This window comes from Glossina fuscipes, unplaced genomic scaffold (genome assembly GCF_014805625.2).
Source record: "Glossina fuscipes isolate IAEA_lab_2018 unplaced genomic scaffold, Yale_Gfus_2 0, whole genome shotgun sequence".
Lineage (NCBI taxonomy): Eukaryota > Metazoa > Arthropoda > Insecta > Diptera > Glossinidae > Glossina > Glossina fuscipes.
This window is the reverse complement of record NW_023998414.1, coordinates 13,981,488-14,006,896: the sequence shown is the minus strand read 5'-3', so window position 1 is coordinate 14,006,896 and position 25,409 is coordinate 13,981,488. Positions and strand designations below refer to the sequence as shown.

Sequence of the window (25,409 nt, the reverse complement as noted above, 5' to 3'; positions counted from 1 at the left end):
AAAAAAAAAAAAACAACAATTTATTTTAACTACCAAAATATTATATGAAAATATAAAAAAAAAAATAACTAAATAAATAAGAAACAATAATGTTGGCTACAGTTTCGAGTGAAAAAAAAAGAAAAAAAAATTAAATTTTTTAATTTAATATTAATTAAAAAAAATCCATGTGTATTTCTCTACCTCAATCTTAGTGGATTACTTGAAAAAGAAATGATCCAAATCAAAGTGTTTTCAAATATTTCATAAAAGTGTCTTTCTATCTTTAAATAACAATAAAATGCAATCAATAAAATTTTACGTGAGACTTAAGCAAATAATTTAATAAAAGGTAATTATTTACTTAAAATACGAAAAAAAAAAAAAATAATTTTTTTTTTTTTCTCTTTCTACTTTTAATTACAACCTAAGCTACTAAGTAATTTCTAAATAGCCATTGCTATCATTATTGCTATCATATATATTCGGAATAAATCTTATTAAATCTCCCCCCATTTTAGCATCAATTTGTAAATGTATTTAAAAAAAAAATTGCTTTTAATTATATGAATATTGCTGAAAATGTTCTTTAATTAATTAAATATATATAGCAAAGAATTTTTTTATATGGGTTTTAAGCAAAATATTTCTACAAACAATCAAAATTCATATCATTTGAAGGCTATATTTGAATAATCGTAACATTTTTTATTTTTTTTTTATTTTTAGCACTTTCAATACGCTTAAGTGTTATTGCTTTAAAGCTTAGCGTATGTAAAATAATTAAGAGTACATCCGCTAAGTTTTAGATGTCGTTGAAGTTTTTTTTTTTTTTTTTTTTTTTTTTTGCTTTCTCGGGATTTATCTATTACTTTCTTACCGCTCATTCTTAATGCATCGATCTTGAATAGATCAGGTTGCGATCCTCTATATTTTACAATTTTCTCATAAGGTATAAACGTCGTATCGTTTTTCTTTTTTTTTTTTTTTTTCTGGAATATTTTCAATTCTTTCACTTTTCTCCCGACCTAACGAAATGGGTTACGCCCACATTCAAATTGACTGAATTCAATTTTTTTAAAGTGTCCCCCAGTGTATATGGAAAGTTCAGTAACAATGTCAAGGGGTCATACAAATAGACATTTGTCCCACGCTATGCATATATACAGAGGAATTTTTCTTCAATTTTTTTTTTTTCTTTTATTATCCAAGTATTAATATGTTTTATCACTTTGTCTACTTACTTTCGATGATGCAATCTCTTCAAGTTGACCATGGTTAAGAACTTAAGTGACTTACCGATTGTTATATTTAAAGATTTCACATCATTACATAAATTGTGAGATGTGCCCTAGCAGGTATTCCTGCATCCGCCGATCTAAATATGATTTTTATTCGCAGAAACATAACAATTATTATGTTTTTAGTCAAGCATATCTTGCACGTGTGTGAATATGAGAAGAAATTGTATTGAATTACCCGTAATAGGTTAGTTTCAGTTAAATAAAACTCTTTTTTTCCATTTAACTCGCATAATGTTAAAGCATTTTATGCGAAGCGCGCACAATAATAGCAAGTAACTGAATACTCATAGCTAAGAAACTTGCACAACTCTTCAATATGTATTAGTGTGAGGGAAAGATTTTCGATATTCTTCTTTTAATAAGTACATGGTCCATATTATCATTATTCAGGATCTCTGACCGCTAAGAGTAAATAAAAAAAAAAATATCTCACAACCCTTTTGAGATATTACAAGGAAAGCGTATATATGACTGCGTTTTAATTCTAAAAATAGAAAATTTAATAGAAGCGAGATCAACGGAAACAGTTACATATCGAAATTGTCTATTAGCAGGTAATTTTCGTAAAAAAAAAATTAAATCTTTGTACTTGATCCAAGCAAAAATATTGATTTAAAATAAATATGTATATATCGGCCGATATTATGCTTAATAGATGCTTTTATTACTTCTCGTAATTATCGATTTGACCTGCAGCAGCCCATAATTGAGCGCCAAGTCTTAACACGTTATTCTTTTTTTTTTTATTATTTCTCTGATACGTAACGAATATTCTCATGCTTTGACGGTGATGATAAAAATAATTTTTTTTTTTTTTTTGTTTTTTTTTTTCTAATAAATAAACAGGTCAAGTTATTATCATTCTAAAAATCGTAGATAAAATTTTTCAAAAGCATTAATAGATGTAAAAAGCTTAGATGGAATTCGAAGGAAATTTTCTTTTAAAATCTCATAATTGATTAGCACGTTAAAGGATACATCCTTTAAAAGGTATTTGAATAAAATTTCTTAATCTTTTATGTAAACCTTTCTATGCATATATAAAATGAAAAATATTTCTGTCAATTTTCTCAAAATTTTGACGATATGCTAAAATTCATCTAACTTCACTTTCAGTTTAACTGAATGCAAAATTAGTTGAAATTCATCGTTCATTTAACAGACATAAAATTTCTATTAACAAGTAATAAAATTAATTGTTGTTTTCTTTGCTTCATGCGATTTTAAGATTTAAAAATTAATAATTAATTCCTGAAAATTAAATGGTTGCTTGAACTAAATATAGGTATGTAGATAATGCCCCATCCCATTATGATAATATATATAATAATTCGTACACACAATTTATGTTGACGTAAAGTAAATGTCTCTCGTATGCGATCAATTTGCACGAATTCGAAGAATTTGCGAAAAGAAAAAGCACAGTTCACGCTAACATATAATGACAGTTACGATCGCACTAATGCGGATTCTATTATCAAACAACGATATCTCCATGATTCCTGTAAAGTCAACTAAACTTCATTGGCTTTGGAAATGTGCAATTTATCGTAAAAGTCACAAGGATTGATATAAAAAGAGCTTAAAGTTGATAAATATATTTTTTTCCTACAATGCCGTAGATTATTTATTTTACAAATTTTTATCATTGACTGAGAAGCACACGATCAATAATTGCAATGTCGGATATTTTAACAAAATTTTGAGAAATATATGCACTTATACGATCTGCAATATTCGACAATGTATAAATTAGTTCTAATTAGCTAGATGATCGAACGCATTTGAATTCCACTTGCAGATTGGACAAGACGACTTCTTTAGCATCCATTGGTGGATAGCGATTATATAGCCAAAGCAAATGTTTCGATCTTGACTTTATCCAGCTGAGCGAGAATTAACAAATAAGTAGCGCTGATGATAGTATGGTGGATACGCTTCTATAATGTTCTCTTTAATTTTCCTTGCATATCGTCCGTCATTACAGATGCAAAAGGGTTCAGAACCCTGCTGCTCGATCAGTTTGCTCGTGACTAAGCTACCCAAAGTTTTGTTTTAATCGTATACTACCACATACCATCACATGTATTCCTTTATCCGCTAATGGTGCTCCAGGTCGAAGATGAGAGAATGCGTATAGCTTCTGACAGTTACAGAAATATACTGAGTAAAAATGATTTCAAACAACTATCCTATGACAATGTTTTGCAAAGAAACGAATCGACGGAATCAGTTCAGAATCAAGCCTCGCAATAAATATGGGTACACATCAATTTTAAAGTTATCAAAAAGTTGAATGCAAAAGCATTGTTAATTAACCACAACAACCATTAATTTATTTTTATGAAAGATTATTTAAGTTTATATATATATATATATATATACATGTATATATTGTTTCCATGCTTTTAATAAGACGAACATGGCTCGGATTTATCAAAATTTAATTTCCAAAAATTTCCGCCATAAACTTTTAAAAATGTGAATCGTGTTATGTAACAAGACCCAGCAAATTAGACCTACTTGCTCCATATTTTGCGCAATTAACTTTTGGGTCGAATAACTATTGGAGAGAAATTTACAACGCAAACTGTTTATATGGGAGAATGGTTCACATAATTAGTTCATCTTTACACTTACACCAATAAACAGAATGATTCTCAATCGATCGGTGGTATAATGAAAACGAAGATATTAAAAATCTCCAAATCCTTTTGCCTGTTATATGCATCCGCTTAAGTTTAACAAACGACGTATCGCAAGGGTGGAGGTGTGCTTTAAGTAATGGATTCACAACATTTTGTCTTTAGATTAACTTTTTATAACGATTATCCCTTGGAAATATTGCACAACGTGTTTCAATTGTTGTGTTGAGTTCAAAGTTTTGCCAAGCTTGAGAGCATGCCGTAAGAGTCGCATAACCTTTAATCTAACGCTAAAGTACTCTGGATAGAGTTGAAAATTTGCTATTCCTTTATGCTATGCTAAGGGATGAATGCGTTAACATTGAAGTATGTGCGTCAAAGAGCAAAGATTTTGACTTTGAACTTTAACCGGATTGTTATATAAAATGGAAAGAAAATTACGCATCTATGTGCTTTTTAATTGTTATTTGCAACAATAACAAGAACAGCCCGTTGTAAATAGTTTCTCTTAAAAGGGATATTACGATCTTTGATTTAAATTTCTTTGATGATACCATAGGCGGCACGTTAAAGTCGCAAGATGTGGCAGTGATTTGAGTATTTAAACAGAGAACATGTCCAAACCTATTCATTTCTAAGGAAAACGTTAAAGAATTTTGTATATATATATATATGCTTGAAAGAAATTACATAGGATGCTCCAAGATTAATATCAAACCGTTTGTGGCCGACTCGTTTTCAAAAATTATTATAAATCATTTAAGATAGCGGTTAACAACATTGCAATGACGAATTGAACTTTTTCCCTATATCTATATACATGTATGTATGTATATACATGTGCAGATAATAGCTTACTTTATTGTAATTGATGCATGATTGACTTTCCATTAGATATTCGATTTTATTGCAATGCAGATCCTTTGCAAAATTTGCATAAGGAATTAAATGGCCTGTATCCCTGAAAAGCTACCGCTTTAAACGAAACTTGACTTTATCCATCTTAAAAGCCCAACCTGAATAAATACAATTGAATATCTTTCCCCGTCAATTTACACCAAATACCAATCTATCTAATCAACTTTGTATAAGAGAAAGAGTTGTAAAGACTTATCTGTTATATTGATAACTAACTAATCTATAGAATCTAATTTGATTAAATGGAAGCCGTAATGTTAAGAAGGATACCAAGAGGTAAAAAAAGCAACAACTAAATAAGAAAACAAGTAAAAGCGCAATAGTGGGATTGCGCTCACTATTAAATACCTTACGCCCACTACGTTTAATGCAAATTATCCATACAAAAATAAGATGTTATGTTATGAGAAGCGGGCCGGACCGAATCATTTTCAATAGTGTTCCAAAGGATGCATCTAACCGTAGGTTGCATATAAGAAAACCCGACAGACGGACAAGCTTCGACAAAATGTTAGTCTATTTTAAATTCTTCTGAGTGTTGCGTACACCCGCACTAACTTAATATATGCTTATACCGCATGTGATGTAGGATATAATTATCCAAGTGTTGGATGGATAGATAATACGATCGATCAACTTAAATAAACATGTGTAAATATATATTATAGAAAGACTTCTTCTGCAAATCGTTGACATCAAAATGCGTAAACCGATGAGGACCCTGTTTGCATCAGCATTCTCGAACCATTATTGCAGTAAAGTCATAAATCTCAATAGTCAATTTTACACATTAACTGTGTTAACCGCCCAAGCCGTAAGAATTGCAAAAGTGTAACGCAGACGTGTGAATAGGTCGACTATTCGAAGTTAAACCAAAAAAATTGTAAATAATATACAAAGACCCCGACGCGTTTTGATTCGTGTTGCGAACAGGATGACAAATCAAGCATAATAAATATATATGAAATACAAAAAGGCAACTTTGTTAAAAAAATCTACTTCGTGAAGACAATAGAATCATTTGAGAAATCTATCTCAATAACAAAAAAAAAAATAAATAAAATCTAAGCAGCTTAATTCAAAATATTTTTTCACTTTTTCAGACAAACGAGAAACCGGCGCAACGATATAATTGCTTTTCGATTTTAACGCTTATGATAGACGTGAATAATTAAACGGATCTCAGAATTGAATAAGAAAAATTTCAATTATAACAACGAAGATGCTGGCCAACCAACTTCCAACTACTGCGGCAGCAACAACCACGAGCACAAATGCCAGTTTAATCGCTAATAGCGGTAGCAACGTAACCGCTAACGATGATAATGCAAACATTAAAATGGAGCGACGTGACTCTTCAACGTCCGAGTCGTCTTTGGAGCATTTGGATTTGGGAAGAACACCAAAAAAACGTAATACGGGCACATCGACACCCGTTATAACAAACGAAAGGAACATAGCGACCGATACGATGACAGTCGGTGTGTGTGCACAAATTCCAATGGGCCGCAACTTGCAGCAGCGTTTGCATGAGTCCGATGATGCTAATGATTACGATGACGACGAGTCGGCCGATGAGAAACACTTACGGTCATCTCAATTGCAGCCTCAACAGCAACAACAGCAACCACAACAGTCGCAGCGTCAATTTCATTACAAACGTCGTTCGAGTAGCCGTAATCTATTAGATAAACGTACAAGCGTGCAACTGGAGTTCAATAACGACAATCCAAGCTCGTTGCGGAAGAAATTTCGTTTCAACCGTAGCTCCTCGGACAATGTAACATGTTCTAATGAGTCTGGTTTTGTGGAAGGCAGTAGCAGTCAACTAATAAATAATTCAAACTCAGTTAATAACAGTAAGTCGAATACCTCATCGGCTTCTTCCACTCCCCCTCATAATGGACAAAATGGAATTTCTAGTCCTGAGTTAGGCGGTGGGGATCGCGAGGATATGAAATATGTTTGTCCCATTTGTGAAGTAGTATCAGCCACACCACATGAGTTTACTAATCACATTCGCTGCCACAATTATGCTTCAGGTGATACCGAGAATTTCACTTGTCGTATTTGCTCAAAGGTAGGTTTCATTTTCTCAAAGAAACTCAATTATCTCTCTTCTCAATTTTCGCATAAAATACTTATGCATCGCGTTCACTTAATTCTATTTTATTTGCTCAGGTACTCTCATCTGCCTCTTCATTGGATCGTCATGTACTCGTGCATACGGGAGAGAGGCCTTTTAATTGTAAATATTGCCATCTCACCTTTACAACGAACGGTAATATGCATCGTCATATGCGTACTCATAAGCAACATCAGCATACTCACCATCGACGCAACTCAAATGGTAGCAAGCACAACAACACTAATAATAACAATACAAGCAGTAGCAGTAACAATAACAATAATAATAATAATAATAATAATAATAATAATAATAATTCTATTAATTCCCATATATCAGCAGCTCCAAACATTGCTAGTACTACGATAAATACTACTAATGTGTCTTCATCTCCCTCATCCGCCCCGTATCATCTGTTAAGCAATGGACAGCTAACTGAAGGCTTCAAATTATCATCGGCAACCCTTAACAACAACAGTAAATCTAACAATAGTATTAATAGCAATAGTCATATAAATTCCAGCATTGCCTTGCCAACAGGTGTGAATGGAAATTTTTTAAACGGTATCGCAGCTGCAGAAAGTTACGAGAGCGATGGCGGTTGTTCATCAGATATATCCACCGCACATAGTCAGAGCTCTAATCACAATAATAACAGCAACAATAATAACGATATAAAAATTGATAACAACAACTACAAACGGAAACTGGAGGACAGTCAACTTCATATGGAAAATGTAAATGACGAACTAAAGCGTCGAATTAAAAGCATTATTAATAACAATGATTTAACCGCCGTGCCTGTCGCAACATCTAGAATATCTCACGATTCCGCCGTATTGGTGTGTCCAGTTTGTAATGAAAATGATTTTTCCAATGTTTTAGCTTTGGATAATCATATGGATCTTAAACATTCTGAGATACCAGCTAAGTGCAAAAATTGCGAAGTCATATTTCGCACACATTATCAACTTAACATTCATCCTTGCTCGGCGGAACGAAAAATACAATCGGATATCATAAATCAAATTTCTGAACCGGAAAACATGATCAATTCAGATAAAGTAGCCAATGACAATTCCACTGTGATTGCTGCGGACAACGAGGATGACTTAACAGAGAAAGATGAGCAGTTTAAACAAAAGGAATTTTTCCGGCAACTCTATTTGAAAAATGCTATGGGGAACGTATCGCCTTCACAAGTTCAGCACGCAACAAATGAAAATTTAGAGGATGACATTAAAGATTTAGCTGACATACAATCGATTTTAAATATGACATCATCGTCAAGCACTTCGAATTTTCTTAAAAATTTCGAACAAACTGTTAATACTCCATCTTCTCAGTGCAGTTACGACAAGGACGAGGAAGAAGCTCAAGATGCTTTTACGGCAGAGTTCAGAAAGATGAAATTGCGCGGCGAATTTCCCTGTAAACTCTGCACAGCAGTGTTCCCCAATTTAAGAGCTCTGAAAGGCCATAATCGCATTCATCTCACTGAAGCCGGCCCAACGGGCCCATTTCGTTGCAATATGTGTCCATATTCCATTTGCGATAAAGCAGCTTTAGTTCGGCACATGCGTACACATAATGGAGATCGACCCTATGAGTGCGCCGTATGTAATTACGCATTCACGACAAAAGCAAACTGCGAGCGGCATCTACGCAATCGCCATGCAAAAACTACACGTGAAGAGGTCAAACGTGCCATTATTTATCATCCGTCGGAAGATTCTTCTTGCGATGATCCAACTAAAAAATTGTACATGTTTTCTTCGCCTGAGTTTGACGATGATAGTGAGGTGTTTGCCTACCATCAGCATCAACCAAAAGACCGTTCCACTCCTGTCTCTCATTTAAAAGAAATACTCACTGCCAGTGAAATTCCTTCATCGAAACCAGTAAAAATTCAAGTAAAAAGTTTAGAACAATTACTGGACAAGTCCTCGTCTACTTCATCTGGCTATCACGATAATTATGATCTTAACAGCCGAAATGTGGAAACGGCAGCACCTATTGACATGACTATGGATGTATTGGACTTAAGCAAAAAGCAAACGAATATAATAGAGAAGGAAAGTGAAAACTTCAATCATCCCGAGCTATCTATTGCCGCTACACCTTCATCCGACGAACCAAAAAATTTATCTATAACCAATGGCTCAATTAACGTAGAGGACCCAAAATTAGAATTGTCTGCGTTAGAGAAGCAGCAACAACAATTGTATTTAGCTCAACAACAAATACTTTCTGATCCTACTCAGTATCTTCAGCAACTATATCGCAATCTTATATTTCCACAGTTAAATCCGTTCTTCTTACCGAATTCATTCTTACCCAATACGAATTTGAGCGATCTTCAAAAATTTGCTCCCTTTTTAAGTCGCATGTTCGGAGCAACAGGCATTCCTCCTCCAGTAATACCCACTAACAATGAAATGGAAAAGACTTCGCTTGCTGGACCATCGAATCCTGCAACACCTGCAACAATTTTGCCACAAGTTAGCCCATTAATATCTGACAAATCAAGTCCAATGTCAGTTAATTCGCTTTCATCGCCGAAGTCTATGCTGTCACCAAATGCGGCTTCCCTTTCTATGCCTAGACATCCACCGCCTCCGCCATCCCACTTGCCACCAGCGATGCTCTCAAATGGCCCAGTTAAGATGGTACTTAAAAATGGCGTATTTATGCCAAAACAAAAACAAAGGCGTTATCGTACAGAGCGGCCATTTGCTTGTGAGCATTGTTCGGCTCGGTTCACTTTACGTTCAAATATGGAACGTCACGTGAAACAACAGCACCCCCAGTTTTATGCTCAACGTCAACGTAGCGGTCACCATGTAATGCGTGGTCGGGCTGCGAATAACACTACGAGCATTAATAATATTACAAATCTTCAAGCAGCCTTCGCCCAAGCCCACCATGATTCGAATTCCGGCATAAGTTCACCCATTTCAGATCAAGTCAAGTACGCCATCTTAGCGCAACAGCTCAAAGCTCGTAAGGATACCGATTTATTACACCAAGCCCTGGCTCATGGTTCCAGCAGTGTAGCCAATAGTCAAATACTCTCTGCTAGTCTTAATAGTAATCACTCACCACTAAATTTTTCGCACATGAATGGTAATGGTACACCCAACGGTTCTATGGAAGACGATGAACCCAAGTTAATAATTGACGAAGATGAAGATGAGGAGGACGATGTAGAGGAAATTCTTGATGAGAACGAAAATGAAAACGACGATGACCTAATGCCAACAGAGGATGAAAGCTGTGTTAAAACTGTTTTACAGCAATCGGTGGTATCAATAAATAATGCTAAGTCTAAGCAAGAGGGATCTAAGGACGCAGCTAAAAAAGTAGCCGAATCAATACTTGAACAGGCGATCAAAGCAGGTCAAACTAATGCATCATTGATCAAACCTGACCCACCCATGGTACCTTCGGCTAATACAATGAATTCCATGATCGCACAAGCGCCTGCTGTAGGTAAATTTCTAAAAGAAGTTGCCAGTTCTCCGTTCAAAGATGAATCTCAAGATCTAGTACCAGTTTCCAAATTAGTTGATAATGCGACTTCTAACTCGATGTCCTTTAATAGTTACTTTCGTCCTAGCGATCTGGCAAATCATATGGAGCAAAGCGACGAAGAAGGCTTAGTCGCTTCTGGTAGTGCCAGTGAAAGCAACAATTCTGGTGCCGAAGATGTTGTAACGACAGTGCAGCCTAAAAAGAAATCTGCTTACAGTTTGGCCCCGAATCGTGTATCATGTCCTTATTGTCAGCGAATGTTTCCTTGGTCCAGCTCCCTTAGACGACATATTCTCACACATACCGGTCAAAAACCGTTCAAGTGCTCACACTGTCCACTTCTTTTCACAACCAAAAGCAATTGTGATCGCCACTTGTTACGTAAGCACGGCAACATTGAGTCTGCGACTTCGGTATATGTACCTACCGAGGATGTTACTGAGCCCATACCATTACCAAAGTCAGTCGAAGAAATTGAAAAAATGCAACGTCAACGTGAAGAAGAAGACCGCAAACGAAAAGCTGATGAGGCTCGGGAGCAGGAGCGCGAACGCATTGAAAAAGAGCAGCGTGATAAACATAAACAAGAACAGGAACAGCAGCAAGCTTTTTTCAAACAACTGGCTGCCGCCCAATTTCAACAGTATACTACAAAAACTGAATCCAGCCAATTTTCAACATCGGAGCTGCCGTTTAAGTGTCACCTCTGTGAGAGTTCATTTGCCGAGCGTACACAATGTCTAGAACACATAAAATGCATGCATGCTCAAGACTTTGCTTTATTGTTAGCCAAAGGTGCGATTGACAGTGATGTCGAAGCAGCCCAACACCTAAACTCTGCCGAAGATGAAGAACGTGTACGCATCAATGAAGAGAGCAGCAAAGGCGGCAAATACCCAGATTATAGTAATCGGAAGGTTATTTGCGCCTTTTGCATGAGACGTTTCTGGTCTACCGAAGACCTACGTCGTCACATGCGTACGCATTCAGGTGAAAGACCGTTCCAATGTGAAATTTGCTTAAGAAAGTTTACATTGAAACATAGTATGCTGCGTCACATGAAAAAACATAATGGCCTGCATACCAGCGGTAATCAATCGGGCGGTGACTTATCAGCTAACGGCAATAGTGGTTCAGATTATTCTGATGACGAACAAACGCCAGTAGCCGCGGCACTAACAACTACTCAACAGTCAACACAACCAAATATCAGTGCCTTGTTCATGGGCTCAAAAATTCAGGAGTTACTTAATAAAGCTAATGAATGGCGAACGAGTGGCTTAAATACATTGGGAGACCATAAGGAAAATATTGCAGAAGAGAGTAATAATGGTCAACAATCTGATTTAATAGGCAATTTACTTGGCATTAGTGATCAGGGCATACTTAATAAGTTGATGTCATCGCCCGATGAGGCAGCCAAACTATTAGGAGTTGAAAAATGAATTTCCAACTTAATATAAAAACTCTCAGCTTCTAGTCAAGCTCCTAAATATTCAAATGTTTATATATTTTTGGTCTCTTCTGCGTTCCACTTGGCAGATAATAAGGCTACTATTTGCCAATACCCAAATTTATTGCACATTTCATGCTAAGATATTTTTTAAATAAATTTTTAAAAACTTTAAATTAAAGTTTTATAAACGCTAACAATTCCAACAAAAAGACAAGATTTAAACCAAAGCATTTTTTTTTTCAATTTATTGTATATTTTTTTATTTTTTTTCTTTTATATATATATATATATGTAATATTTTAAGATTAGTTTAGAGAAAAAAGAGTGCTTGTGAACAAAACGTAAAGAATTTTTAACAGGATAACAAGGATCGAGGAAGCTATGTAAACATATTGTCAAAATAAATAAAAAGAATACAAGAAAGTTAGTACACTATTTTTCACTTAACGACATCCGCCTGCGCCTACAAACAAATGCTTTGCAACTGCAATAATTTTGTCTCGAGCTGGTATATAATGAAACAGATCTACTAATCATTTAGAATTTTTAAGCTCATTCGGTAAAGAATTGTATAAAACCAAGGTACATATATATATAATTATCCCACGTAAATTAAACGTCAAGTATTTCAAAAATTTACTTATTAAGTTAACGGAATAATTCAGTCTGATAATCTCCTAATAGATAGGATGTTTGGAAAATTATGCACATGTATGCTCTTCACACCAATGCTGGCTAGATGATTAAGTCAAATGCTGATTTAGATGAAACAGTATAAAATCGGGCAAGTAATCAAATCATTCAGCTGCTAATCACAGCAGCCACAGTATTCAATTCTTACAATCTTAATAAAATATTATTGATAAAATAGTAATGAAAAGCTATCGTTTATATATATGCAAAAGACTTCTCAAACTGTTTTCATCTATTTGCTCGATAAGATAAGTGAAAAGTACTGTACTGAATAGTATTCAATTTTGATATTTTTTATTGGGAAGATCCGAACCATATATGAATATATCTCATATATAAAAATATATATCTATAAAACTAAATATATATATATATAAATAAAGACTTTCTATACCAATGTACTTAAACTATGAATGAATGCCTTTAATAAAGAACTACTTAAATGTTCGTTAAACTACCCCTGTCCCCCTTTAGGCCTTAGATGATTAAATAAGTAAATAAAAAAAAAAAATTAAATAAATAAATAATTATTAATAAATAGTTAATATTTTAATAAAATATAGCTGTAAACCTTATCTTAAATAATATAGTTTAATTACAAATAAAAAATAATAATAATAATAATATTAATAATAATAATTTATGTACAAGTATTTTGTAGATTTACATGATGAGGCCTTTGATTACCATTATGTGGCTTAAACGTAGTGACATGAGTTGCCTAAGCGTATACAAATGTTCTAGGACTATATATGTATGTAAAATGCATATTAAAATAACGACATAATCATATAAATTTATGTATGTAATTTTGTAATTTTTAAGAATTTTTTTTTTTTTTAGATTTTTATTATTATCATTGTTGTCTTTTATGTACAACAATATAATAAAAAATCTATCATTATTTTCGGTTAGTAAACCGAATATTTTGAAGTCCACCACCAAAAATGTGTGTCTATCCGAGGAGCCAATTGTCTTAAAAATATAAAAAACCATCTTCATCTCTTATTTTAATAAAATTTAAACCGACGAGTACATGTATTTATGTATATGTTGTGAAAGTATTTTTTTTTTGTTTTTTTTTTTTTTTTATATAAAATTATTTATATATACTTTTTATTTAGAAAGTGTAAATCGATGTCAACATTCATTCGATAGCTTGTACGGTGTAGCTTATTTTGAAAGCAATATTTTGAAATTTAATTTTCTCCTCTCGCTATTATCAATCTAAGAGTGTATGTGCCAATTATCAGCTTTCCATCTTAATAGACGTAAAAAAAAGAAAGAATTGCGAATAAACGGGAAACAGAAAGAAAAAAAAGCACAGGATTTGGTTGTATATCTTGAAAAAATCTTCACCTAATCGCAAGGAAGGATATATATATATATATATATATATAAAAAAATAAAATTATATATATATATATATATATATATATATTAGATGGGATAGTTGGTCTTTATTTTTGCATCTAACGAAATCATCAATTTAACTGTAATTCTGTCTTTATATAATTGATAAAAAAAAAAAAAACAGAAAAGTTCTAATTAGTTCATTATTGGTTGTCTACGAGAAGGGAATAAAATATGCTGGCGATAGTGATAGCAGTGTGGTGGTCTTAAAATATATAACAAAACAAAATTATACAGCAATAACCAAAGCATTTTTAATAAATTTTTTTTCTCCCTCTATCTATATCTCCCTCTCTATCTATCTATCTTTCTATCTCTCTATCTCTCTCTCTCTCTGTTCTCTATTCTCCTCTATTATGAATTTGTATTTCTGCTATAAATGTGTATTTGTGAAACGTAAATATAAAAATTTATATAAAAAATACTTTACATCCTATGTATGTATGTATCTAGTTATAATTAATAAAATTGCAACAGGCCGAAAATTAAATTAGAAATTTTAGAATTAAATTCACTTTCATTTATCAAAAAGAAAAACGTATAAATCAATAAATATTCCAATAGTATCAATTAAGAATTTTTCTGGCGCTTTTTTTTTTTTTTTTTTTTTTGTTATTTTTTCTCCATTAGATTTTACAAATCGGAAGAATGCATTGCAATGCTTGCAATGAATATTACGATTACGCTAATTGGAGGATAATTTTGCATATATTCATGATATTGATATGAAAATTAGATGATCTGACGATAGGATTTTGCGTCGATATGACCGTCTCATAGGATTGATTAATTAACGTTCCACACTTAATGTCGAAAAGTAAAAGCAAATTTTTAAAAAAATTTACACATTTTATAGATTTACGACAGACTTACGACTCCCCTCAAACTTATATAGCCACGATAACTTTAGATGTTGTTAATTAAACTTTAATCATATAATGCAGTAAATATATGTAAAATCTATATGTTTACGCTTTTTATCCAAAGACACTTTCTCTTTGAAAATCCTTTCATTTGACCGGTAAGTTTTTGTGAATCGTCATAATCGCAAAGATGTAAATATGAAACTGAAATTTGACCCAAAAAAATTCCTTGATCGATTAGGAAGACAAGATTAGAAATACGATATCTTTTAAGAAACTAAAACCATCTTGGAAAACGCGGACAAGTTTTTTAAATTTTCATCTTTCAACTTTTGATCCCGCGAATGTAATTTGCGAAAAAGCACTACCTAAATATTCGTCAAAAACACCTACATGTGTGCGGTATAAAAATGGTCTCGATCGATTTCCTAATACGTTTTAATTTCACCTTATTTCCCATTTATTCTAATGGACATTGGATCGAATTTTATTGTTATTTGCGGAGATGTTAGTAAAGCGATTGACACCATTTTTAGACTGAACATGAAAATAGTTCTACTAAATATCTGAGTCATAGCAAAATAGCTTCGTGGGATCGGAAGTTGTAAACGAAAATATCAAAAAAATTGTCGGTGTTTATGGGGATTATTTTAGTCTCCTCTATATTGAGGCTTTGCCTGTTAACAAATCGCGCCCATTTTTCAACCTCATACCCTTAATCGATCAAATTTCAATCGTCTATCTCCATTTTCGCCACTTTGACGATTCACAAAATTGTAAATAATAAGAACTTATATGGACTTCTTCGCAATTGTGTCCCAGGCAATTGGTTAGTCCCTGCAGCACATTTCAATTGAGTATAACGATTGCATGTTTCCAACTTTTTTGGGGATAATATTCAAATTGATTAATCTACAGTTTAATTAAACATATCTTTTAAGACGAACACCATATTTAAATTCACCCATTATTCAAAAATATGATCTCGGTACCTAGTAACTTACCAAGAACATACTCTAGTTCATTTTTATATTCACTTTAAAGTATTTGCTTATAGCCGTACGTTGAACAACATCACAGTGCCGTCACAAGCCAGAAGGCGTTTTTTTCTATGTGTTTTACGGGACTTAATAATTCTATTTTATATAAAAACATTACTTACATTAGTATTTCTTCGGAGTACAAAAATTGATGAACAATCAAAACAACTACACCAAAAACACATTGTTTTCCTTTATAACTGATAACCGATATCCCCTTAAATACCTCCAAATATACCCTGTCCAAGCTAGGTTCTTAAGGTGTAATTTAGCTGCTAATCATTGACATTATTTACCTCGAACCTTGAAAAATCGCGATCTGAAAGTTTTCCTTAGTGCAGAAATTAGCAAAAGCGATCGCAGATCGACTTGCCAAGCAGTTTTAGTTTAAAATGCCAAGTTTATAATATTAAATGTGCAAATATATCACTTAAAATATAGGACTGCAAGGAGATCAAATTTTTTTTAAATAACTTGAATGTGCATTGCAAAAAAAAAAAAAACAAAGAGAAGTCTATTCAATAATTCTCCCAAAAAATTTCGAGAATATAAAAAACAAAACCCCTTTCTCCCAACAAACCCATTTTCCACACAAGAAGAAGAACACTTACTTTTTCTGCAAAAACTCTTCTCTCTACAAACAAAACCACTTTCTCCCAACAAACCCATTTCCCACACAAGAAGAAGAACACTTACTTTTTCTGCAAAAAATCTTCTCTCTACTCAAAGAAGGACTTATTCTTCATCCAGATGAGAACTTTCTCTTTCGATTCCTACGTGGAGGAAGAAGACACTGTGATATAACCTATTGCGTCCACCATACATACATACATGCATACATACATATGTATGTATATATACTTTTATATAATTAATAAATGTGGTCGCGCCTGCCAAACGTTAACGGGTAAATATAAATCGCTTTTGCATCATTTAGATTTCATAAAATACCTACGGAATTTTCAACGTTGAATGTTAGCGAATAAGGAAAAATAATACTAATTTGTGCCGTATTTATACGTAATTTTACAACCATGTACATATGACATGTTTTTATAAGATTTGTGAAGGAAATAGAAATATATAGAGAACGTTTTTGCCGGTAAACAAAAAAGAATTTATCGCCCAGGAATTCAACCATCTGATGCTGAAAGGTGGTTTTCAAATTAAACAAGTGGCTAAGTACTTCTGCACTATGACCACTGGAGTATCATTATCACGGATAATTTCATTACTAGAAGCATTTGCACCCATCAAATACGCCGAAAGTTGGGACAATGTTGGCCTGCTTATAGAGCCGTACCGTAAACCATTGTAAGTTTCAAAATTCACACTAAATTCGCTCAAAGTCTTAGTACATTGTTTCGCAATTCAGGAATGTAAACAAAATCCTACTGACCAATGACTTAACGGAACCGGTGATGCAGGAAGCAATTGAAAAATCAACTAATATGATAATAGCTTATCATCCCCCGATCTTTGCACCTTTAAAACGAATCATACAAACGTAAGTAATGAAACTATTTCCAATTATTTATTTTCTAATTGGATGGTATTTCATGAAAAGGCAGCGATTGGAAACAACGGATTGTGTCAATGTGTTTAGCAGAATCGATTGCCGTTTATTCGCCACACACAGCTTGGGACGTAGTACCAGGTGGAGTCAATGAGTGGCTTGCTCGTGCTCTACCGTATGAAAATATGACACCTATTAGGGTAAGGTTACCAAAACGATCAATTATTTTCTCTTCGTTACCCGAACAAATATTAATATTCCAACGGTTAAATTTAATATTCTTGTATTAGTTAGAGTTGTGATCGGCTTTATTCAATTTAATGTTAATCGATATAATATAACGAGTAAAGCGAAAAGCAGAGGTTTAGTCACGATACATGTGAATGAGGAAATTCGTAAAGGTATCAATTTCAATCATAAAAAAGTAATCAAGATCTTAGAAAGGTATGGTAAGAACCTCAATGCCATCTATACACTTAATACTACAAATTTGTATTGCCAAACATATTCCATATTTTGAGACAATTATTATTTTTGTTTACTTTTAAGGAGAATAATAAAACAACGTTTTCCGGACTACTATCACGTAAAAAATTAATGCAATAATCTCTATTGCAAAATAGCTTCAATTTCATGATCTTTCATTTCATCCATTTGTGGTTTTTTTTCAACTTCGTATTCATTGCCACAACTGTACATCTTACGGCAAATATAAATCAATAGTAGTGGCAATGGTGTCATCAACGAGTTCGCCACTGGCACAGCATTTGTGATATCTGCTAGTGGTTGTTCAAGAGTAAAGTTAACCATAAATATTGCAATACCAGTATTTTGTATGCCTGTCTCGATAGCTATTGTTAAACAATCCTTTGATGATTGCTTGCATAGTTTCGCCATTACCCAACCTATTGCATAGCCAATCCATGGTAATGCACTGCTGGCAAAAATTATCTGTAAATTATACCAATTAATTGTTACATTAAAGAGAATTGCCAAGATATTCGTTTACCTTCCACGAGAACAATTTAAACATAAATGTGTTGACAGCAAAAGCGAAAATTATGATTGAAATCATCAGAATTAATGAAATAGGCTTCAAAAATCGAGTCATTCTTTTACTTATCAAAGGAGAACATTTCTGCAACACTGCGCCAATAGTTAGGGGTAACAGCAGCGAAAATGATAGATAGGCAATTGTTTTATAAGGCACATCCAGATTACCATCTTTAAAAATCAGAACGCCTAATGTAAAAATCCATATCGGCATCATGCCAAAAGCTGCCAAATTACTTATTGCCGTCATTGCAACTGAAAGGTTTAAATTACCGTCTAAAAGGACGGTAAGTACATTGGAAACCCCGCCACCCGGTGTTGTGCCGATAAGAAATAGACCCAAGCGTAATGCAATCATATCGGGAAACAGAAAATAACCAATCAAATAACTAAGTACAGGCATAATTAAATACTGGCCAATGAAACCAATGGCGGGGCCCACTGGTTTAACCAAAATATGCTTTAAATCAATCAAATCCAAAGCAGCCCCATAACTTATATATATCACTGAAACGAATGCACCAACAATAGCTTTGAATACAATGTCTGAAGCACCCACATTACGTAAGACTGTAACGCGAACGAATTCACGGGCGCGCTCAACTTTCATATGAGGACGATATAGGTCTACGTGCACCATTGCATGGCCAAGAAATATGGCGTCAATCGTAAAATTGTGCTTCCACTGTGTAAGATTCTGTGCAATGTTTGAACCAAATATTTTACGATTTTCGATTTTTATCAAATCTTTGCGCGTGGGCAATATATGAAATTCATAATTGTTGTTCCAAGCAGGATCTATGTTGTTTATCGTTAATTCTATAGTCTTCGTTTGAGACATAGTAATATTTAGCAATTGCGGCTCAAATATTACTGACCAAAGTGTTTGGGTAGTTTTTGGATTGATTGAAGCAATTGATAGAGCCGTTGTTTCTATAGCTAACAACTTTTTCATGAGACAGAACACGATTAACGCAAAAAAACTATTATCTAAAAACATTGTCTGCTTCTTTGTAAGAGAATTCAAAGAGCAACAAAATTTTCTAAATAAAATTTATTAGGATTTTTTTATTTCAAATTCAAAAATCTGCGCAAAATTATACCGAATAATATCACAAATTTGAACCGTTCAGTGCAATATCCATTTCCTTTTATTTTTATGCATTAAATTTTTTTTAAAATCCGATATCTTCTTTAATTGTGAACATTTTCAATCGATTCGTCAATATTTTTTTTTATCTCTTATATTCCGACCACTACGATCGACTGTCTATAAAAGTACAGCAAAAATATGCACGATATAAGAGCTATTGGCAGTTAAATACCAACGAAATCTTGAAAAAATTCTTGCTAAAATTTATTTATTAATCTTAATTGAAAGCTTACAAAATAGTACGTATTTTCAAATAAGTTAAGCAATTTGATTGAATTGAAGCGAAAAGTCAAGTTTAAATACATTTACAAGCACATCGCTGATACGTTCTAGTTGCGGAACCGAACACTAATCTCATACACTGAACTAAAAATGCATTTATTTATTTTTAATACAGTTTCGGAATAATATTGAACATATTTCGTCATAATGCACTAAGATTTTAAGATTGTTATAAAACCAAACCCGACTCAAAATGCCTGACAGAATAACGGAAAACATTTGATTTAATTCTTAAAAGTACTATACGACTTGGCTGTACCTGGTAAATTTGAAGGGTAAAGTAGTAAAAATTCACCACTATGCTGATATCTTACGTATCAATATAACTATTGTAAAAAAAAAAAGAAAAAAAATTTTTGAGATCAAAAAAATGTAAAGTTTTTTCCCTGAATTTATATTTACTTAGGCCGAAAGGAAGAGTGCAAGCCACCTGTAGGAATGAGGAAACATTTTCAGCTATTTGGTTGCTCTTGTAAATTAAGCGAACATTACATCCACAAAAGGTTTTCTTTGAAAATAAAAGTACAGACATCTATGTAAAGCAATCGGCGATAGGACAAACCTTATTCTTGCAATAACACATTTTTATCTATTCTTAAAATATTTAAACTGTAAAGTTGACATGGAAAATATTCCAAGTATATTTTTAGCTAATTGCTAGAAATATAGTCTAAAAATAAACATTGTTCACCTACCTATAGAAGATAAAAGCGGATATTTATATATATATATCTGTTATAAACGATTGTGTTAACATATCACAGTTGGTATCAACATAAAATGTGACTGTGGAAGCATTTTTAGATCCCGTTAGCAAATAGTTTTCAGATGTTTGGCTCAAATCGTGAGTTATCAAAATTCACCCAAAATCGGTTGTAGTACTATTACAAAGTTGACAGTATGATAAAAACAATATATATATATATTAAAAAGCAGCTACCGTTCGCGTGATGAAAAAAGCCATTAAATTACAATCGTAAAAATTTCGTATAAACATTAGCGCGTTTTTGTTTTTGTATTTCATAAAAGAGACATCGATTCTGCTTTGTTATCTATTTCATAGTCCAAATTCTGATCAATTTCAAGGTTTTAGTATTTAGTAAGATATTCGCATTATAAGCAACACTTTACTTCTGTATCCTTTTCCAATATCCATAAATGTAGTTAAACCAATGGTCAAATTTCATATTATATTACATTTATATATTTTGATTTATGTTCTAAATAAATCGTTACGCAATGTCTAATAAGATAACAATTTTATGTTAACTTGACATATGTCAATATGTATAGAGTCTTCAAACTTCAATTTCAATATTAAAGATAAATCGGCGAATCGAATACTTACTTTCACTTCCGATAGGAATAGTAGTTCATGGAGTTCTTCTATCAAAATTTAAACTTCATTAAGTACGTGTATGTGGCATCTTGATCGATAATTTTTTGCAATTTGCCAATGCAAAGCTGTAGCATATAATACTTAATATAAATGCATAGGATGGCTACTAACGAGTCCCTATAATTTTCAAATAATGCTTACTGCCAAACGAAACCACTAGTTTGCGTGTTATAGTTGTTTTAGTGACATCACTTTTGTGATTCGTATGAATCCGTGAATAGTGGCGACACATATATGTTATCCTACGAACTTATTGAATGCTCTGTTAAATATGTAAATATTGATTGGCTTCTTTTGAAGTCACACTCTCTTACAAGAGTTCTGCAGATAAAGAAACAAATGGCATTCAAGCTCTTTCACATTTTTTCCGAGCCATTAAAGATTCGTATAATCTGCCATTGTTATGATGGAACAGAACACGCTTTCTATTGTTCAGTTGTGAACGATTCGAACGTTCGACGGTATTAAACTAACTCACCATATATCATTTCATTTCAATCTGACGTGACCGCATCTTAGTCACCTCACTTTTTCACATACGATTCTCATTTTTGAACCGATTCGCAACGCCAGTTATCAAAATCTCTTAAAAAATGATCCGATTTCCTTTGTTTCCTTAACCATTCAGAAATAGATATTCTGGCCATTAAATTGTTAACAATTAATTCTTGTTCGAGGCTATAATCTTATGCAAATAATAATTTCCCGATTCTCCCCCTAAAATTTTTTAAAAGATTTGATCGATTTTACAAGGACTTTGTAATTTTTAGAGCCCAATGAAGGAATTCATTTACAGATTGCTTCCTTTGATAATAAATCTTAACTATAAAGTGCGCGAATCTGTACCCAAGTCTGAGGGGCGTTATCGCATTAATAGCGAAATTGCAATATATATAGCATATGTTTTTTAAATGTTCACTAACATTCCAAAATCGAATTACTTGAGACTAAAGTAGCAAATGTCATAATGTTAGTTTTTTTCTTAATCATTTCTTCCCAACCCTACGAACCAATATTTTATCCAATATAAACGTAATATATATATATGTAGGTAGGTGTATAGGTAGTCTTATAAATTGTTACTTTGAAGTAAATACAAAACGACATATAATATCGATATGATATTGTATACCCTTCACACACAAGGATATATTAAGTTTATGCGGATGCAAGAAATAGATAGAAAAACATGAGATAGACCCAACTTTTGTTATACCGAGCGATTTAGAATCACTTTCTGTAGTGGGCCGTGGCACACTTTCAATTCATATCCGCATTTTCGGAACTTGGACGACTATTGATTTTTTCTCTCAATAACGCGATCACGTCAGGAGATGTATGACAGGTAGCTGTCTGCAACATTCTCCATTAACGTTGATTGCAATGTCATTTTCATTTTCAAAGATGACATTTTCGGATCATAAAACACATAAAAGACTTTCAGAGAGAGTTTGTGGCGTTTTGTCGTCTACCCCAACTGTGTGATAGTGCAAGTGTATATTAAGTTTGTGGGGATGTATTCAACAGCCCAGGGAGATTTAAGATAGACCCACCTTTTATTATGTCGATCGATACAAAATTATTTTCTGAATCAATCCAAGCTTGTCTGTCTCTCTGTCTGTCTGTCTATCTGTCTTGTTTTCTTATGTTCAGCCTAAATGCCGCAATTTATTTGAGATATTTTGATGAAATTTAATACACTCAGGTGCTTTTGTCCAAGGACGAACGCTTGACCACTTCCCATCATCAGTTTCGTAATAAGTTTTTACCATTTTCTATATGCTGTTTTTAAAAAGAAAAGCTTGCTAATATTTTCTTTTCATAATTTTGCAGCTCTTATCGAATTGCTCCGAACCAAATGTCGGACTTGGTCGTATATTCTCGACCAGTCTTACGTTAAAAGAAGCTATAGCAGCCGTACAACTGCACATTGGTCTCGATGTACACGTGGCTTTCGGTAATCGACATACATTGAAAACTAAAATTATTACCGTCGCCGTGTGTGCGGGATCAGGTTCTTCATTGCTGAGAGGTGTCAAAGCGGATTTGTATATAACCGGCGAAATGTCACATCATGAATTAATTGAAGCCAACCAAAACAATGTATCGGTCATATTGTGTAATCATAGCAATTCTGAAAGAGGTTTTCTTAAAAGCTTTCAACCTAAATTGCAAGAGACCTTGAAAAATGACTGCGAAATCATCATTTCCGATAAGGATGCTGATCCTTTAGTAACATTTCACAAAGCTGAATCAAAATGTCAAATTGAAATATCGTGAAGTCATAAAAATTGTTAAGCGTTTTTCAAAAAGCAAATTCAATTTAAATATGCAAGATGCATTTATCCAATAAATTCATTCAAATCTACAACGGGAACATTTGATAGAACTTTGCTTTATAAAAGCAAAGTATTTGTAAAGTGTTTACCGATAATGGCAATAGAAGACTTAACCTCAATTTCAATACAGCGGAAAGTCAAAGTTATCATTACGCATGCATTCATCCACATGTACTTGTTCAATAGCAAAAAAAAATAAAAATTCAACAAGGATCAAAGGATAAACTGTGGTACCATGCTTCAAATAAAATCTAATCTAAATCTATTTTATTTGGGTTAAAATTGTGACATTTGCGTAATGGAATTGTTCACGTTCGTTGAATTCGCGGATTTTGAAATACGAGTTAAGAACTTCGCTTCAAATATTAATAACCTTTTTAGCTAATAAAATTTACTTAAAGAAGAAAACGTGAAAGAGTTGTAGTGGGCTACGGCCCACCGTTAAATACCTTACGCGACTTACTATTATTCTAATGCTCGGGTTAAAGTAGAAGCCGATGTCTTCATGTTTGCAATCAAGCGCATGCTTACACAGCCATCCCACAGACAGACGGACAGGGATGCTTAACACATTGCTGATCAAAAATATATATACACTTTATGTGAATTCTGAAGCTCCCCTCGGAATGTTGCAAAAATTTTCACAAATATCCTTCCCTTCGATGGTGGGTATGAAAATGAGACGGTTGACATGTATATATTTATAGATTTTCGCTTCAATGCGATTTTAATAGAGTAAACTTCAACTCTAATCCCCTGAGCAAAACAGAAAAAAACCACCAACAGAAAATACGAAATAAGATCAAATTCATTCTGAGATTAAAAAGTCGATAGCGAATGGACATTAAGACTCTTCTGCACCGCCCAAGGATATATGTATATATTTAGTGCTTACATAACATCATACATTCCTTTATTTTTCACTTCAACCAAATAATTTCTCTCTTTTAACCCATTAACTGTATATGACGAATACAAATGTCATGATCCGTCCATCTTTCCTTGTCGGATTTCCTCATCAAGTTAAATCATTATGAATGTGTATTTGCCATAATAGAGTATCTTAGATAGCGCGTATGTCATTTGATCAAGTTACTTCATTGCAATCTAATTTCGTATTACGTATATTTCAGTTTATGTATGACGAGTACGCTCGCCATAGGCGAAATTCTGCAACGCAAATTAAATGCACATTTTCCAAAGATGTTAATACAACTGATTAAGTAGAAGCTCGAGTGTGAGTCGATATTTAAAATAAAATTTTGAACACATGAAAGCAAGGGAACGGATATTTTCGATACATTTCGGTTTTCTTATTTCCGAAAATGCAAATTTCAATTGGCTTTAAGTAAGCAGCACGAGAATGTGTACCAAAAATAGTATGCAATGGTATTAGTTACGAAATCGCTTTTCATTTTGATCTGCTGAGCTCATTCAAATCAATGTGAATCGGACTGCGATCGAAATTCAACGACTACAAAACTCGAACAAATGCTTTAACAACGATGCAATATTTGATGACCTCATCAATGCGTATATGTGTGTCCTGCTGCAATATCCTGTAGGTGCAAATAATAGGCATTTATAGACAGTTCAATAATATCAGCTTCTATATTTTGAAATGAAAACAAATCTTTTGATTAAGATTTATTCAAAAGAATATAAAATACTTTAGCGATAATATAATCAAACAA

At 33.2% G+C, this 25,409-nt stretch overlaps 3 protein-coding genes across 4 annotated transcripts; 2 read left to right on the top strand and 1 right to left on the bottom strand.

Annotated features, from left to right (window-relative positions):
- Nucleotides 1-289: 289 nt before the first annotated feature.
- LOC119634055 (zinc finger protein 236) lies at nucleotides 290-12,240 on the top strand. 2 transcript variants are annotated; one of them, XM_038027984.1, is made up of 4 exons: nucleotides 290-331; nucleotides 5,950-6,926; nucleotides 7,028-7,451; nucleotides 7,515-12,240. In XM_038027984.1, exons 2-4 carry the CDS (start codon nucleotides 6,069-6,071, stop codon nucleotides 11,951-11,953), a joined length of 5,721 nt encoding a protein of 1,906 aa, XP_037883912.1. In that variant the 5' UTR covers nucleotides 290-331; nucleotides 5,950-6,068; the 3' UTR covers nucleotides 11,954-12,240. The 2 variants fall into 2 exon arrangements, with proteins under 2 accessions (XP_037883912.1, XP_037883902.1); XM_038027974.1 differs by having other exon boundaries at nucleotides 7,028-12,240.
- A 4,793-nt stretch (nucleotides 12,241-17,033) lies between these two features.
- Nucleotides 17,034-25,402, top strand: LOC119642576 (NIF3-like protein 1). The gene is made up of 4 exons (XM_038041766.1): nucleotides 17,034-17,287; nucleotides 17,349-17,480; nucleotides 17,545-17,689; nucleotides 23,210-25,402. Exons 1-4 carry the CDS (start codon nucleotides 17,118-17,120, stop codon nucleotides 23,654-23,656), a joined length of 894 nt encoding a protein of 297 aa, XP_037897694.1. The 5' UTR covers nucleotides 17,034-17,117; the 3' UTR covers nucleotides 23,657-25,402.
- Nucleotides 17,861-20,149, bottom strand: LOC119642572 (sodium/bile acid cotransporter-like). Its single transcript, XM_038041756.1, has 2 exons — nucleotides 18,499-20,149; nucleotides 17,861-18,440 (listed from the first exon to the last, which is right to left on the bottom strand). Exons 1-2 carry the CDS (start codon nucleotides 19,540-19,542, stop codon nucleotides 18,099-18,101), a joined length of 1,386 nt encoding a protein of 461 aa, XP_037897684.1. The 5' UTR covers nucleotides 19,543-20,149; the 3' UTR covers nucleotides 17,861-18,098.
- Nucleotides 25,403-25,409: the final 7 nt, after the last annotated feature.